Below are 17,308 nucleotides of genomic sequence, written 5' to 3' on the forward strand. Positions count from 1 at the left end.
CTCTGGCCAATCGCCGGCCGCGCCGCCGCTCCCCCCTCCCGCCCCTCCCCTCCGCCGCTCGGGTCGCGGCGCGCGGCGCTGACGCGGCCCTCCGCCGGCGGCGGCTCCGGGGCGGGGCAGGGGCGGCGGCGGCGGCGGGGCGGCCGTGGCGCGCAGGCGCGCGCGGGCGCTCGGTTAGGTGCGCTCGGTTAGGTGCGCGCGGTGCCGCGGGTGCGCTCGCGCCCCTCCGGTGCCGCCGCGCGCGCCATGAACTGGCTGTTCCCGCTCGCCAAGGGCGGCGCCGCCCCCGCCTCCGCCGCGCCGCCCGCGCGCACCGGCCTCCAGCAGCAGCGGCAGCGCCAGGTCGAGTCCCTGCGCGCCGCGCACGCCTCGTGAGTGGCCGCGGCGGGCGCGGGGGCGGGCGCGGGAGGGCCGCGCTGTGTCGCCCGTCCCGGGGCCGCAGTGGGGCCGCGCTGTGTCGGTAGCGTGTCGTGTCTCCCTGTGCGCGGACACGGGGACCCGGCTGCGCCCCGTCCCCTCCCCGCGAGGCCTGGCTGGGTCCCCGCGGCCGTGCGGGTAAACAGGGCCCCCGAGCCGGCGGCGCTGCAGCCCGGCCCGACCCCGCGCTGTCCGGGGCCGAAGGGGCCCGCCGGGCGGGACTACGGTGCCGCGGGGTCCCCGCCGGAGGACAGTGGGATGTGGGACCCCGGCGGCTGGGAGGAAGAAATTTGGAAACTGAAAGAGCAATTGGCTGTCGGGGAGGCGTCCCCGCTGGCTTTGATGTGGCCTGGCCGGGTGATCGGGCGCAGGTCGCCGTGCCCGGTTTCACCTGGCATTGACCAGTAAGCGTGCTAATGGGTTGTAATGACTTCAAAAAGACGCGACTACGTCTTGGGATAAAACCCCTCTGGAAGCTGCTTGCCGTAGCGTAGTTGATTAAAAGTTAAGACTAAAACGTAGAGCACCAAGGAGTTGTGTGTCACAGTGGCCTGCCAGCAGTGGCACAGTGGCATAGCAGCCCTACTGGCTTTACAAATTATTTTTCCTGGTGTTCAGTGGTAACTGCTAAAAACTGGCTGCTCCTTAAAAACTAGTTTTGTTTAGACGGTCAGAAGAGGCCAGTTCTGTTTACTCCTGTTCAACACCCACAATTTTTAAAGCAAAACAGTTTATCCTGAGGTACTCCCTCTTGGCAGTGTGCTGCCTTATTTTGCCTAGTCTTTTAAAACTCTTCACGTTTTAAAAGGAGATCCACATTTCATACATTTGAAGTTATAGTTACAGTGGGTAAGCATTCTACCGACATACAGCTTCTCAGGATTTCTGTAGAACTGAAATGGTAGCTGCCTCCAAAATAATTCAGAAAAAAGACAGAGAATGTTTCCTGTCACATCAGACTGACACTAGGCATGGAGGAGATATTAAATGCATTTCCAAGTTTAATGACTGCAGACAGTTTGCATTCCTAATATTTTGAATTATCACACAGGAAACATAAATATAATGGTGTTCTAAGTATTGTTGCTTGAATAAACTTAAGTCTGTTCAGAGCCAATTTCACAGATATTTTGGAGACAGTTCACTCTTCTAAGGAGCTGTTCCTGTGGGCATATAGGAACTTAGTTAACTTAAAAGTTTTTGTTGGGCTGGCCTTACTTGGCCTGTTGCTTATACCCACTTATGTAAGATCTGTCAGTGAGATGAGTTCATCCTAAATTAAGTCCCCAAAAAGGAGATCATTTGTTGTCAGTCAGCTTGCTGAAATGGTTTGCTACTGTTTGTGCAGGCACCAGCTCAAGCATAGGCAGAGAGGGAATGGATGCTGTAGCCAGGAATTGAGGTGAGGGGTAGCTGCCCAAATGTCATTCCTTTATGAGTATTGTTGTTGCTCTTCACGAAAATGCTTAAAATTCTTGGTATGGTGTAGTTAACTAAGTCAAGTTTGGTTTGTGTTGTCTTAGGTCATAAAAGCTCAGGTATGTGTGATCTTAATTTCAGTAAAATTAATTAATTTCAGCTAGCTTTCCTATACATAATCCCTCACAGGTTAGGAACTTGAATTTAAAAAAATTCAAGCTGTATACTCATTCCCACTTGGGGAAGCAACAACTAAAGTTATTAGTTCAAGGTTTTTCCTAAGCAGGGTTATAACTATTTGAAGAGTTCAATGAGATTCTGGCTTTCTTGTTCCTCACTCCCTGTCCTCATCTTTCTCCCCTGTTTCCACATGAGTGGAGTGTAATTATATACCCATCTCAAAAGGATTTTGCAGCTGGGTAATGAGAAGTGTGACAGATGATTACAGGGCAGAAATGTGCATGAGAGATTCCAGGGAGGAATCCTTCAGTTAAGGATGAGAAGGTGCACTGTGTGTGGTGTAACACAGCAGAACCCTTGATTTGAATTCTCCTATGCTGAAGATACTTGATATTTTCTTCAAACAGCATGTGATTTCAGAGGGAAAGAGCAAATACTGAGTTGTTTACGAGACGAGTAAGATCAGGCTGCAGAAAGCAAGATTCATAGCCGAGTTAATGTCTTACTCCCATTTGTTCCCCAAGCTCTTGAAGACTTAGTTTTGAAGTCTTAAATTCTATGCCCCAGTAGTGCTTTGGAAGGACACAAAACACTCCCAGTACTACTCTTAACACACATTTGGAGGCAATGTGTTCTGGGTTTCTTGAGAAAGGACTTGTATGGAGAGTACCTGGCAGTGGATGGAGGAGCATTTCTGAAGTTGGATCAAAAGTTGGGAACACCCGTCTGCCATTATTTGCCATTGGAGCTGTGTTCCTTCCCCTATATAAGGGATCCTTAGGTTACAGAGAAGAGTATTATTAACCAGGTGCAAGCAGGAAAAATACATGGAAAAGCAATCAGTCTGCTTTTACAGTTTGTTTTGATTCATTATAAGGTCATTGTAACTTTCTGCCTTTCTGTCTTTTACTCTCAGCTTAGATATTGTCTATTGTATTGTCTAGAAATTCTACTTCTGAGCTAAGTCTTCATCTCCACCTCCTCCACATTCTCTGGGGTGCTCACTTTCAAAACAGTCTTGCTGTGCGTAGAAATTGTATAATGCTTTGAGTATTGTAATCAACTTCCTATTTATGTAACTCATTTCAAGATTTTTTTCCCTCTGTAATTTACCTGCTGCAGGAAAAACAAATTTGGATTGGGCCTTAGTAGATTTTGTAAGGGTCATCAGTGCTTTTAGGAGGGCCTGGGTCTTGAGTGTCACTGGAGCTTTACATTGGTGAAAGTAGCTCTCTAATCTAATAAATGTTCTACATATTGATCCGAAGGCAGTGTTGCAGAGCAATACTTAGTTATGAACCTGACATAATGCCTTGGCAAAGTAAATGTTTAATCAGATAAAATTCAGTCTATTAAATAAACACTGATGTGTTGTCTTAAATTAAGCCAGTAAGGGGAGAAGGATAAGTTGAGATTGTTGTCAGAAGTGTGAGTAATGTGATTTCTTCTAGTATAGTTCCTTTGCTTGTGACCATGTTTAATCTACTATTTTTTTTACTTTAATCTTAATATTCAGTATAGAATACTGAAGACTATTAACTTACTCCAGCATTTTCAATTTTGTTCTTACAGAGCTTTTCAAAACTAAACTGAGTACAAATGTCTGAGGTCATGCTTGTTTCTTTTAGACTTTTAGCTGTTATATTGACCATGAAATGGATGCTATCAATTTTTCTTTGACAGCATTGCAGAAATACAGAAAGATGTGGAATATCGACTGCCATTCACTGTAAACAACTTGACAATTAATATTAACATGTAAGTAAAGTGAGCTGTGTCTATGCACATCTTGAAAATTAAAATTATTTAAAAAAAAAAGTGGTAATAGAATATAAGTGGCTCCTAGCTTATAATTAATTTCAGGAACTATAAACTGGATTTGTATTAGTGGTTATAGTGATCTGAGTGGATTTGGCTCTGTACAAGATACAGATGTTCAGCTGAGAGCAAAATCATAATTTACTGTTCTCAGTTCCTAAGATAGCTGTGTGATTTTAGTGGAAGGTAACTAGGGGAAAATGCTTGAGAGTTTCTGGTAACTTTGATTCCCTACCACTGAAAAAAAACTTGATTGGTAATTTCTTAGTCTGCTGTAACTCCATACTCTTACCCTGGTGAGGCTTCTGGATCATAACTCAAGTGATTTATTGTAATATTTCTTGCAAATTTACTTTGGGCGGACACTTTTGCACTGGCAAATGTTGATAGTATTCTATTCACAACTTTTAGATTACTTTGTCCTGCAGAGTTGGCCTAATAGTCTTACAGACTACACTGCATTGTATTTGTAGTAATTAACATTTGTATTTGAAAATGTTCTTGTTATGCTGCAGCTTCTTTGTTGTCCATTAGTTGGTCAGAGCATGTGCTAACACCAAGAAGGCTGCAGGTTCAGTGCCTGTATGGGCCATGCACTTATGAGCTGGACTCTGTGATCTTTGTGGGTCCCTTCCAACTCAGAATATTCTGTGATAATAGCTCCTTTGTTATACTACAGTTTTGCCCAGTAAATGCTCTCTCCAGTTTTGTAGAAGTCTGGTACTCCAATCTGTTGGACTTCGAATTTTGTAACTGAATAATCTTTTTGTATCTCTCACTCTTTGTGTACTTCTCCATAACAGTTCTCATAGAAAAGTATGTTTATGTAATTAATTTTTATTTGCATAAGAAGCCTTCTTATGCAGACTTTATCATGGGGTGTCACCGTAGTAATAATTATTCTTGTATTTGCAGTTTGCTTCCACCTCAATTTCCTCAGGAAAAACCAGTCATCAGTGTTTTCCCACCTGTGAGACATCATTTAATGGACAAGCAGGGAGTATATGTGACCGGTCCATTAATAAGTAATGTATGTATAATTTGTAGTTTACACACAGATCTACTGTTAATGGCAATTTTAATACATGTCACACTAGATTATTGTTAATACTCCTGGTAAAAAAAGATTAGTATAGATCCTAATCTCTTTCAAACTGTATTTCAGGGCCTGAAAACAAATTCAGAGGTATTCAGTAGTTATTCTAGTTATTCTTTTACTGATACCATTTCTGACTTGAATATTCCATGAATCTAAAAGTGTTTTAAGTTATGAAGGCTTAGAAAATTACTATCACATTTTTTTTGTTATTGTTAATTGCACAGGTCTTCCAATTACATTCCAGTGTATTCCAAATAAAGGAGAGGAATGCTTTAAGACAGTTTTGTAACATAGTTCTTTCTAGCCTAATCCTATTAGAATGGTGTCAAGGTTTTAGCTTGAATATTCAGGATTTTAATATGCTGGTCTTTTTGTCAACAATATGGTCCTCTTTTCTTTTTGAGTGGATGGAGGTTCTGACTCTTTTAGAGTGTAGTTAGTGCCTTTGTCCTCAGATATTTTAATTTTTTTAAATTCTTCTGTTGTTTGCACAAATGTAACTTGGTAACTAAAGTGGAGTTTTTTGGTTGTTCAATAGAAATGTGATACTTCATTGACTCTCCACTGATAATGGAATATACAAAAGACTTATAATTTCTGTTTAATTCTGGGTTGCTTTATCACTTTATTTGGAGCTTATGCATACAGAGTTTGGATTAGCTAGTATGTCTGAAATAGCTTTTCAGCACTGTCATGTGGGTATAATAAACAATCAAGTTCAGCATATTTTGGAACTCTTGGATTCCAGACATAATTTTTCTTCTTCTTTGGCATTTGTTTTGTGTTTTTCCCAGTTTACAATGCATTCAGATCTTGGAAAAATTATTCAGAGTTTACTGGATGAGTTTTGGAAGAATCCTCCGGTTCTAGCTCCTAGCTCAACATCATTTCCATAGTAAGTTATCTAAACATAATAAATGTCTATTAATTTTTAAAAAAGAGACTAAACCAATTATAAGGGGGGCAGGGACAGGACTAATGTAATGGATATACTGGAAGAATTAGATTCTCTGTCTTGCAGTTTCATGTGCATGGTGGATGACCTGATTGTTTTTAGAAGACACTAGATTTCATTGGAGTTACTGCATCAACATGCCTGATGTAACTTTATATCCGTTTTCTTGAAAAAGAAATTTTTACATTATCAGATGAAATCTGAAATTTGCTGTATCTCATGATCTGAGCGGTTGTGTTTTTTCATATTCTGTTCATAATCTCCCAGGCTTAGGGCAGCTCCTCTTGCACCATGTGCAGCAGAAATTGTGTTATTTAAAGAATTGTGTTAAATTCAAATTGTATCAGTACAGCTGTGGTTCTCATGGCTGACAGTGATACTAAGTTTAGATGCAGCTGCAGTTGTAAATGTAAAAAAAAATAATTCATGTTATTTAGAAGTAATTAAGTGTGTGTAAGGAAGTGTGTGTTGCCCAAGCTATTAAATGCTATACCGTAAATAAGAACTAATGTATGACACAGATGTTTTTCTCACAACTTTAGGATGGAAACAATTTAAAATTATGCTGTCATAAATTTTTGAGAAGTAGTTTTCTCATTATTAAGAGTGTGTGTATTTGGCTGTTCTAAAAGAATGTAGATTAATGAATTTCTCTACTATATTGCAATATTAGACAGAAAGGCTTATTACATTGGAAGTAACTGAGAACAGAAAATACAAAGTTTATGGCCACTTGAAAATTCATTCTTATGTCTTGTATGTGGTCTGGTAATTATAATTCAGTTGACAAGAGATGTGCTGTAAGCAGTTGGTTGCTCATGGTTGTTGTTTTGTTTGTTTTTAGCCTTTTCAACAAACCAGCTGGAATGCCTCCTTTTGCTCCTCAGGGGTTTCCATTTCTCCCTCCATATCCACCTCAAGAAACAAACAGAACAATGGCACCCATGCCCATTTCTGAATCTGTTTCTTCAAGCTACACTACAGACAAGCCTGCTGCTCCCTCCTATGGTTTGATTGCTGATCTGCCCCTGCCTGTTCCGACAGCAGAAGCGGTGCTTCAGGTCGGTGAGCTGAGTTTTGCTGCTTAAGCTGTCAGACACTGGATACGAGTTCCCTTAGGGGCACACATGGCATTGCTGTAAAACTCAAGGAAGCACTTGAGTGAGTGCACTTCATTGTTTTGCTGCTGAAAACAAAACTGAAACAAAACTGTCATTCTGGCTTTGATGAAGAATGTTTTAGAACTTGAAGTCAGAGCAACAAGTTTGTCTGAGTTTCAATGAAACTAGTGTTATGCTAAGGGTCTTTGATTATAGGGGGTATTGTTTTGGAGCTGCACTCCCCCATAGGGCAGCTGTAGCTGTATCTCCAACCACGGAAAATGTTTTTTTCTTGCTTTCTTTTCTGCTCAGAACCTATTAGGTGAGAGCAATGTGTAATCTCAAGTCTTTATGTGTAGCGTTTTATCTTGTATGTTTATATTTAAGCTCCCTATTGCTGATGAACTCTGGAAGGAATTTTATTTTTAATAAAACTTTATATCTAAATGTTTAGTCCTGAATCAAATCATGTCTATAGAAACAAGTTTTCTTAGACTCGGAAAGCACTTTTGTGGCTTTATGGAATTTAAATTTTCTACAACTGTTTTTTCCTTGTCTAAAACATTTCTTTTCTGAGGGATTATAGCTCTAAAAACCACATGAAAGAGTAATGTCTCTCTCAAATGTCAATCTCCTTGTCGGTTCTCACTTTGTGAGTTTTACTATTCCTGTGTATTTCCTCAGTCATTCAACTGCTTTCAAATGAAGGACATGGCAAAATAGAATTATTTTCCTCCAATACTGACTCATCTTTTGTGATATGTCAGCCCAAACATCTTCAAGCATTTTGTTGCATTGGTTGGGTTGTTTTCTGTTCAGAGACTAGTGCTACTGCTTCTTACTGTTTTTCCTGCTCCTCTTGTTGGTGGAAAATACTCATCTTCAGTTCTTGATTAATCAGGTTAAATATCAAGAAACTGCACTTCAAAAATCTGCTAAGCATTTCTAAATTTTGATTCAGGTTGGCCAGAATGGATTTACATACAAGATGCCTGATGTTCCTGATACCTTTCCAGAACTCTCAGAACTAAGGTAAATTTTCAGAAGGTAGCTGAACTTTCCATAGTTATTAAAAGGCACTGTACTGTCCTACTGGCCTGAATCTGATTTTTGTCAGAAGTCTGTATGCATCACTGAAAAGATTGTGTAGAAATTATACTTAGGGGAACTACCACATACCAGAGTATTGGAGTCAGAAAATAACCCTGCTTTATATTCAAATATGCTGCTTCTTTAAGGTTTTGACAGCAGGAATAGTACTTGATTCAACACCACCATTTTTACTTTTTCTTACTATCAGTGTTTTGCTATTTTCTGAGGCCTTCTGAGGCCTTTAAGGGACTTAATTTCCTATGCTTATTCAATAAGCATAACTTCTGAAGGAGGAAATGGGACAGCTTGAGGCTGGTTCAAAAATTACATTATCCTAAAGTCCAAAGGACTGTAGTGCAAGGTGAATGGGGAATTGTTTTGTGAGCAGCTCAGCATGTTCAGGGGAGGCTCGGTTAGACAAATCCAGGTGGTAAATGTGTCTGCTGTCCCAGTGCTAATCACTGCTACATCTAAATACTTTATACACATACTACCCAAATATTTTCATCTGTTTGTCATTATTCAAACAAACTGTATTAGTTATTACTCCCAGCAGCTTGCTCAGATCTAATGAGACAGTTTCCTAGATCAGTTATGTGAGGTTGAATAGGTTACAAATTCGCTATAAACTCCTTCAGATCTCACATCTTCATGGTGGTGTCGTAGTTAAGCAGTTGAGAACTCTGTCCTTTCAGCTGGAGTGGCTTTTTCTTTTCCTTTGACATTTTCCAAAGAGCCTGTTTAGTTTAGCTGACTTAGCTTTTAAGTTCTGGCAGCGTCCTTATCACATAACAGCAAATTAAGATTTTTGCAGGGAAGTGTAATTTGTTAAAACATTCTAATCAAGCCTGGTCTTTCACGAAGACTGGATTAAAATTCTTCTGTTGGTTGTTTAATTGAATGACAGTGGTATTGCAGCTGGTCTGAATAGTTTTGTTCTGTATAGGTGACACGGTTTTGGTAAAGGGGACTTTTTGAGTGGCCTTTGTGAGAAAGGGTCAGGAGCTGCACCTGTGCCAGGCACAGCTGGTTTGGCAGCAGACCCACTGCAGGACTGCTGAGTCTATTAGTGAAGCAGGCACTGCCTCTGAAAACATTTTAGAAAGAGCAGAGGCAGTGATGATTGAGGGGAGGAATGGAAAAATGTGATAATCCTGCAAACACCAAGGTCAGGAAGAAGGAGGAGAAGGAGGTGCTCTGAGTACCAGAGCAGTTACTTTTCCGCAGCCCACAGAAGTTTTGGAGAAGACCACAGTAGAACAGGTATTTTAAAAATGTACCCTGCAGCTGAGAGGTCTATGCTGGAGCAGTCACCCACACTGCAGTCCAGGAAGGACCCAATATTGGAGCAGGCAGATACGCCCTGAAAGAAACTGCAGCCAGGTATTACCCAGACTGGAGTAGTCTCTCCTGCCAGGAACTGACTGTAGTCTGTGGAGCAGGGGTAAAGTGTGAGAAGGAAGGAGAGCAGAGATGAACTGTTGGGGCCTGACTGCTACACTTGCAGTTCCCCCTTTGCCCCAAGGAGAGGGAGACAGGGGGAGGTAGTGTTGAGCATGAAGGAATGAAGTTGAGCCTGATGAAAAATGGAGCGAACTGTTTCAGTTTTTGCCTTTCTTGCTTACCATCCAACTCTTACTGTAATTGACAATTCAGTTAAATTTTTCTGATTGTGTTTTATGTGTGATTGTAACTGGTAAGTGACTTCATTTGTTTTATCTCAACCCCTCAGATTTTCCTCTATAGCCTGTTGAAGAGGGGGACTGAGAGAGCAGCTGAGTGGGCATCTGGTAGCTCAACACAGTCAACCCACTATAGTAGCATTATGGGAAGTAAGGCTTGAAATGGGAGATATTTTTTAACATGCTGCTTTTTAAATTCATTGCTGCATCTAGTAGAGCCCACAATCCAGGAGAAAGGGGAAAAATAAGTTGTGGTCAAGTGTCATGTATTTGTAAAGTCCAAAAAAATGCCTCAAACTTTGGTAGAAATTAATTACTTTTCATGTGGTGTTTTCAGATCTAAATGTACTTTCTTTCTGTTTGAGTACAGTATATCACAGCTGACCAGTATGAATGAGCAAGAGGAAGTGTTGCTGGAACAGTTTGTGACTCTTCCACAGCTGAAGCAAGTCATTGCTGATAGAGATGAGTTAGTGAAAAGCATTGAAGAGCTGGCAAGTAAGCTGTCAAAATGTTAAAATTTGTAGCTTTGTTTGTGAACTAAATCCTTTAAAAAAAAGTAGTAATGGTGATTTTATTTTTCAGAAAAAAACTTGTTGCTGGAGCCTAGTCTTGAGGCAAAAAGACAGACAGTGTTAGATAAAGTAAGTTAATAAAATCATCTTCAGAAATATGATTGGTAATATCTGGGCTTTTTTCAAGGTGATAATGTTCATTTTCTTCTTCCTTCTAGTATGAGCAACTCACGCAAATGAAAGCAGCCTTTGAAAAAAAGATGCAAAGACAGCATGAACTTAGTGAGGTATAATTCCTCCATGGCATCCTTTAAGAATACTTTGATAAATCTGAAGTTTTGATTTGTATCTTTAACCATTAAGAATATTCTTTTGGTTAAACTCTCATTTAATATGAAGTAGATTAAGTATTTCATTGAATATGAAAAAAATGGGATGATGTACCAAAAAGTTAAAAGCAAAATTATGGGTTTTCTTGTTGGGTTTTTATTTTTTACTGCTAAAGAAGCAAAGCTGGGCGAAAAGAATGATGTACATCTAGAGCTGTTTAGTACAATCCCAGTCCACACCAGTTTTAAGAATAGAATAATTTTTAAAGAAGGCTTGTTCAATTAATGGTACTCATTTAACATAATGAGCTTGTAAAACTGTACCAGATGAAAGTGCTCAATAATTCAGGAATTTAAATTCTGCAATTCACTAGGCATGCTTACTTCAGGCAATATGCTCTATTGCAAAAACCCAACCAAAAAGTTGCATGATGGCAAACCGAATAATTTCATAGGTGATCTAAATGTATTAGAGGTTTACTCACTTGAAAATCAGGATAGTCTGACTTCTAATGCCTCCTTTGGCTTTAAAGTGGGCAGAGGTAGTTGACATGGATAAACCACCTATTTTTGCAAGAAACCACTTAAGAACAGGACATAATATCCCACTGCTGTAGTCCCTTTTCTTTTTTCTAAATTAGATTTGCTGATTCAATTTAATGATGGATAGGAGGCTGAGAGTTGAAGAGTAGCAGTTGAATTTTTCTGCTTTTTTCCCATATATTCTCTATCTTCATGTATGTGATGTTTGCTGTGCACTACATGTTATCTCCTGCTCTCTTTCCTTCAAATTTCCAAACAAGTATTTTTACTTGTATTGTGAGTGAATTTTCGTCATCTTTTATTAGAGCAAACTCTCTGTATTTTGTACAGATTAATTTAGTAGGAAATTTTTGATTACATTAAGGTTTTAAACTACATAAGTAAAAGATTTTTCATAGGGTAGATGAAGGTTAGGCCAAGCATCTAAAATCTATAATTACCTTAATTTTGTAGTTCTGGTGCTGTACAGACTCCTACTGGATGTGAATCATGTCCTGATTAACTGCCCAGATATATTTGAGAAAAAATAATGAAATTGTATGCAATAAACAGAAGTAAGGTTTGAGGTTTATAAGAACAGAAAAATGAGTATACTGATTTAGATTAGTAGCCCATCTAGTTCTTGACTAGGTGCTTTTAGCTTTCCTGTCTTCTTTTTCCTCCAAAATCATTTCAAGGGTCTTTAAAAATGGAACAGTAAGTGTTTTTTTACCTTTTTATACTTCTCAGGTTCACAGCTGATTTTCAAAAGTAGACCCTATTTATTGAAGACACTTGAAATGTTAGTTCTACTCAGAAATCATGCACTTGAGAACTTGTCAGATTTCCAAGCTGGATGCTTTCTACACTGTAGGGTAAAAGTTGATAAACTTTTTTCATTTATGTGAATGATTGTGTATCAAGACCTAAACTAGCAACACTTTTCTCACATTGAAACCTTTCTAGTTTAACAAGCTGTGCTGTAACTTGGAGATGGAACTTCATCTGGTTACTCAGGCTTTTATGTAATAATAGTGCTCTATCCATATATTCCATATTTATATAGGCATTTATCTTCTTGGAAATGTAAGTTTTAACTGACAGGTTAATATTACATTGGACTTGTTATTTTCTTAGAGTTGCAGTCCAAGTGCTCTGCAGGCCAGACTTAAAGTAGCTGCTCATGAAGCTGAAGAGGAGTCTGATACTATTGCAGAAGACTTCTTGGAAGGCAAAACAGAGATAGATGACTTTCTTAGTAGCTTCATGGAAAAGAGAACGGTATGTAATATAGAAGTAGTTCTAACCTAAGACATGTACAGCACACAGTGAATAAATTTAGGACTTCTTTTTTTAAGAGTTTGAGCAGTCCTGTGATACAGAACAGTGCTTTAGTGAGATTTGACAGAAGAAAAAATATCCTTAAATGGCTTCAGTTTATTTAGACTATAATCTGCATTCCAAAGGCACATACTTTTAAGATGGGAGTGCATAGGTCTCTTGCATTAGACCATATCCATGTGCTGTTGCAGATATTTTTGTGCCAATTTCTTCTGTCTTGTATAGATGCAAGGAAAGATAGCCACATGGTAAGTTTCAAATTTGGAAGGTTGACATAAACTGACACGTTGCATTAAACAACCTTAATGTTTAATTTATTAAACTTCTTGAACAAATTCTGTTGATGGCTCTCATCAAATAAGTAACTGAGGTTCAAAAACCACCATTCTTGCTCATGCTGTGATAAAAGTAACTTACCAAGTAGTGTACCTTTCTTTAAAGGTGCCCAATAAATGCATTTTGTAACATTGGAAACAATCCTCTTATAAACAATTTTGAATAGAGTAATGTTATCTGTATAGACCATTGTTCAGCCCAAAGCTTGGAAGGGGGGTAGGTCAGGCGGGGTTTTCTTTCTTTAAAGAGTTTGTAAAATAGCTAAATCATTAAGGAGAAGCTGCAGTATGCATTATAATAAACTGCATTTAGAATTCAGTCTTGTTTGTTTTGTTTCATAGCTCTGCCACTGCAGACGAGCCAAAGAGGAAAAACTTCAACAGGCAATAGCAATGCACAGCCAATTTCATGCTCCGCTATAGGTAAACTTGGTTTGTTAAACAATTTACCTTATTGTTACACACCTGGTAACTGCTAATGGATTTGTTACAGTGTTTATTGTTCTAATAACACTTTGTGTGGAAATCAAGTATGTTCTGTATCTGTTGTTAGTTGTATTTAAAATATAACTTCTGGAGAAATTAAAATATCTAATTATGGAAATTTGTCTTTACAGACTTCCTGCAAGCTACACCTGCCAAGAGAACGAAAGAAAATCCCAATAAAGCACACTTTTTAATAACTATTATTTGCAAATAAGCATTTCATCTTATCTGGTTGTATTTATAGAAGAGATTGTATACAGAGTTGGGATGGTTTTTGTACAAATTAGAATGTCTCTTTATATTCTCATTGTACTCAAGAATCCTTCTATTGCAATCTTTGCATTAATTTCTTGTATTTATTGTTGATAGTTATAATATTTAAGTTCCCTGCTGCTATACTCCATTGTTCAGAGATTAAATATCTAAACATGTAATTTTGACTAGCTTTTTACATTTTTATAAAAACATAATTCATATCTTTTGTATTTTGAATTTTAACCATAGATTTGGCTTAATCTGTGGAAGACTTTAAGTGTTGATAGGACTTTGGAAACTAAAAAAGTTCTTAATGGAGATTGCCAGTGGATTCACAAGCTGTCTTTTCTTGAAGCCAAAATATTAAAGAACAAGTTTTTTTTTACTTCTAAGTAATAATAGAAAACTAAGTATAGCTTGTATTGTGTTTTGGATAAGTATATTGGGGATTAAGCAAAGGATGTGTTGGAAAAAATTATATTGGAATCAAAATAGAATAAATGATATCTGCATAAATTCGGTATGTTGCTTAGTAGCACTGATGCACTGATTTCAAGAGTGGTTTGGTACCTACCACTAATTAAACACAATTTTCATCTAACAGTTTCATTTTCTTTTATTTTTTTCATAAAGGAATAATAAGCAGGTCACCTTCCTGTTTCTGTTTTATGCAATATAAATATGTTCATCATGTGTGGAACTCAGAAACACTTAAAAAAACTAGTTCTGAAGTTCTTTGGAAAATAGTTATTTTTTCCTAATTTTAAGAAACAAAGAAACTAAATTGGTTGGAGTTGCATAGTGTCATATGGTAAGGCAAGTGATCGAATTTGAAAGTGAAACTCAATTCTGTGCTTTCATCACTGCCTCTGGTAAGCTGACTGTCTTGGGATGGGGGTATATCTGGTGAGAATGAATAGGACCAAATGCTGTGTTCTGAAAATACAGGTCCTAAATACAAGCATGTATTTTCTCTCTTGCTTTTGCGAGAAGACACATTCTTTTTCTTAACCTTCTCAATGCATTAGGTTTTTATGGAGACAGTCAAGGAGGAAGGAGGTGGAGTAGAAGGAATGGTGCAGTTTTGAGAGTTATAAATAGGATAAAGTGCTGATTAAGTAATGTATCAGAAATCCTGCTTCTTTCTTGTCAGGAAGCAGTCTGGAGATAAACCTCTTAGCCAAGACTTTACCTGTGTTACCTAGATAGGATCACAGAACATGGCAGGTTCAAATCTCAGACTACAGTCCAAGCATGTGCTTTTCTATATCACTGATCTTCAGTCCTAAACTTGATATTCTTCCAGCAAAATGTGATATTTCTTTTGAATGTAGAAAAGTGAGTAAGGAAAATCATGTAAGTGCAAGAAGTCTGTTCCACAGGCTAGTGGGTCTTCAGTCTCAGCCCTGCCATTCGTTACACTTGTGTGGTTGTCCTAAGCTGTTGCTTCTCAGGGTGAATAAACTATTCACTGGTATTTTACAGGACTTACTTTAAAGCTGATCCAAATTCTGAGATTAGATGTCCCAAGAAAATAGATCTGTGGTCCAAATCAAAGATACTTCGGTGTCTGAAAAAAAAATCATCACTTTATAAGTGGAATGCTGAAGCAATAATTTTAGAGTATCTTACTCCAAAAAATGTTCTGCTTGTATATTGACATAGCATTCCTGCTAATGTGCTAACTAAAGCCTTAGATTATGTAAACATCCAAGTGGTTCTGAACTTGTGTCTATGAGTAGTGTGATTTCTGCAGCTCTGGAGAAGAGTTAGATGTAAGTCATCACTGTAACCTTGGCAAAAGTTTATTTTTGTGCTGAGTTGTTATTTCTGATCTCTTTCTGAGGAGCTAGTTAACACACAAGACTACACACAATTCTGTGCAGAGCTGTTTTTTTGTTGTTGTTTCTTGTGAACAGAGAAAAGGCATGGATGACCAGACATCTGATGTTCTTGCTGTATTGGGCTAGTATCTTCTTTATACGTTTTATAACAGGATGGGAGGACAGGCTTCTGTTCTCATCTGCCAGGTGTTATGGTGCTCTGCTGTCACTGAACACTTTAGCCAGGTCACCTTCAGGGGATTTGCTAGTACAAGTTCTGAACACTTCAGCTTTTCCTCTTACGTTACTTTAGTGAGCAAATTTTCAAATTGGGAACTTCTCCATGGAGCCTTTCTGATGGTAGTGGACTAGAATCTACAAGAAAATGTCACTGTTCAATGCAAGTTCAGTGTTTGTTTTTCAGGGATTTCTAAGTTGAGTTCTCTTCTCCCTTTCTATTCTCTGATGTCATTGTTACTATTCTTTGGATTTTTTCCCTTATTTTTAGCCCCTTCTGCAGTTACAAACCCATCCTCTAGAAAAAAAGCACAGAAGCTTCTGCATTCAATGATGATGTATACTGGATTAGCTGCAGGAATGCTGTCACATCCAAGAATGTCCAGCCTGTTTATGGTCTTTAAGGGCCAACCTGATGCTGGTTGGGGTGGTTTTCAAGGGGTTTTTTGTTGTTTTGTTTTTCTCTTTTAGACAACATTGGTTGTGCCTTCCCTGGTCTACTTTCACCAGAAGACTAGGTAGAACACTGATAACACTCTATCAGAGTTAGGGATTTTTGCTTTTAGCATGGTGAAAGCTCACTGTTAAACACATTCTGTACCTCAATTTTTGCCAAAATATGGAGTGTGGATGTAAATCCCGTTTCCCATAAAGTGTAAGAGAATGGCAGCTGCTGTTAGATGCATATTCTAATGGTATTTGAAATATAAAAGAGAACTTCTAAGCAATCTGGAATAAAAGGCTATGTACAATGACTTGTTTCTTGGAAGCCTTGCACAATGTCATGCTCAGGTATTCTCCCAATGGGAAAGTCAACTCAATGAAAAAGAAATTTAAGAATAAGGAGATGGCTCAGCTCTGATGTTGCAGTTGTTTGCAGGGGGGAGTGTACATTCAGTGTTGTAACTGCTAATTGAGTCTGGGGTTTGCCTAAATTTATTTTGATACCTGATCTTACTGCTAAATCACAGAATGGGTCAGGATAGAAAGGTCCACACTTGGGTCATTTGGTCAAAGCTCCCTGCTCAAGCAGGGTCATCATAGAGTACATGGGACAGGATTGTGTCCAGATGTTTCTTGAATATCTCCAGTGTGGGTGACTCCACAGTCTCTCTGGGCAACTGTTCCAGTGCTCAGTCACCCACGCAGTAAAGAACTGCCTCATAATCAGGTGGAACTTTCTGGGCTTCAGTTTCTGCCATTTGCCTCTTGTGATATTGTTCAGCACTATAAAGAAAAGCCTGGCTCCGTCCTCTTGACACCCTTCCTTCAGATACTTACAGACATTGACGGGGTCTCCTCTCAATCTTCACCAGCCTAAACAGGCCCAGCTCCCTCAGCCTAGTCTCTTAAGTGATGTGATCCATTTATCTTTGTTGGCTTCTGCTGGAATGGTTCCAGGAGCTCCATGTCTTCCTTGTTGTGAGGACCCCAGAACTACTCTTCCCCAGGCTGAATTTTGTTGAATTTCCTCTCTGCTCATCCCTCCACTCCACTGAGATCCTTCTGAAGGGCTGCACAGCACTCTGGGGTATTGGCTGCTCCTCCCCGCTTTGTGTCATCAGTGAACTTGCTGAGGAGGTACCATGCCAGCCACCACTGCAAACGAGAGACTGACAAGTCAGTCCTAAGCTGTATGTACTATAATTCTGTTGTTTGTGCTTTACATACTCCATCAGCTTTGCCACTTTAGGACCTGGACC

The 17,308-nt window shown here is 39.2% G+C and overlaps 1 protein-coding gene and 1 long non-coding RNA gene across 4 annotated transcripts; one reads left to right on the forward strand and one right to left on the reverse strand.

Moving 5' to 3' along the window:
- Window positions 1–207: 207 nt before the first annotated feature.
- On the forward strand, window positions 208–14,146 carry VPS37A (VPS37A subunit of ESCRT-I). 3 transcript variants are annotated; one of them, XM_053940259.1, is made up of 13 exons: window positions 208–371; window positions 1,766–1,819; window positions 3,700–3,774; window positions 4,750–4,864; window positions 5,728–5,828; window positions 6,733–6,949; window positions 7,950–8,020; window positions 10,133–10,260; window positions 10,348–10,406; window positions 10,496–10,564; window positions 12,266–12,409; window positions 13,147–13,227; window positions 13,422–14,146. In XM_053940259.1, the coding sequence occupies exons 1-12, from the start codon at window positions 247–249 to the stop codon at window positions 13,225–13,227; spliced, it is 1,239 nt and encodes a 412-aa protein (XP_053796234.1). In that variant the 5' UTR covers window positions 208–246; the 3' UTR covers window positions 13,422–14,146. The 3 variants fall into 3 exon arrangements, with proteins under 3 accessions (XP_053796234.1, XP_053796236.1, XP_053796235.1); XM_053940261.1 differs by lacking the exon at window positions 1,766–1,819 and having other exon boundaries at window positions 210–371; XM_053940260.1 differs by lacking the exons at window positions 208–371; window positions 1,766–1,819 and adding an exon at window positions 436–821.
- On the reverse strand, window positions 10,435–16,713 carry LOC128786725 (uncharacterized). The gene is made up of 5 exons (XR_008430457.1): window positions 16,554–16,713; window positions 15,038–15,115; window positions 11,590–11,651; window positions 11,092–11,170; window positions 10,435–10,524 (listed from the first exon to the last, which is right to left on the reverse strand). It is a non-coding gene; the product is annotated as an uncharacterized LOC128786725 (long non-coding RNA).
- Between the last annotated feature and the right edge of the window lie 595 nt (window positions 16,714–17,308).

Source organism: Vidua chalybeata, chromosome 4, assembly GCF_026979565.1.
Source record: "Vidua chalybeata isolate OUT-0048 chromosome 4, bVidCha1 merged haplotype, whole genome shotgun sequence".
NCBI classification, from domain to species: Eukaryota; Metazoa; Chordata; class Aves; order Passeriformes; family Viduidae; genus Vidua; species Vidua chalybeata.

What these genes read in the sequence shown, in the direction of transcription:
- VPS37A (XM_053940259.1), top strand. Translation starts at nt 247, where the DNA reads ATGAACTGGCTGTTCCCGCTCGCCAAGGGCGGCGCCGCCCCCGCCTCC. An exon ending in CCAGAACTCTCAGAACTAAG is followed by an intron (nt 8,021 to 10,132) that starts GTAAATTTTCAG and finishes GTTTGAGTACAG; the next exon opens with TATATCACAGCTGACCAGTA. An exon ending in GACAGACAGTGTTAGATAAA is followed by an intron (nt 10,407 to 10,495) that starts GTAAGTTAATAA and finishes TCTTCCTTCTAG; the next exon opens with TATGAGCAACTCACGCAAAT.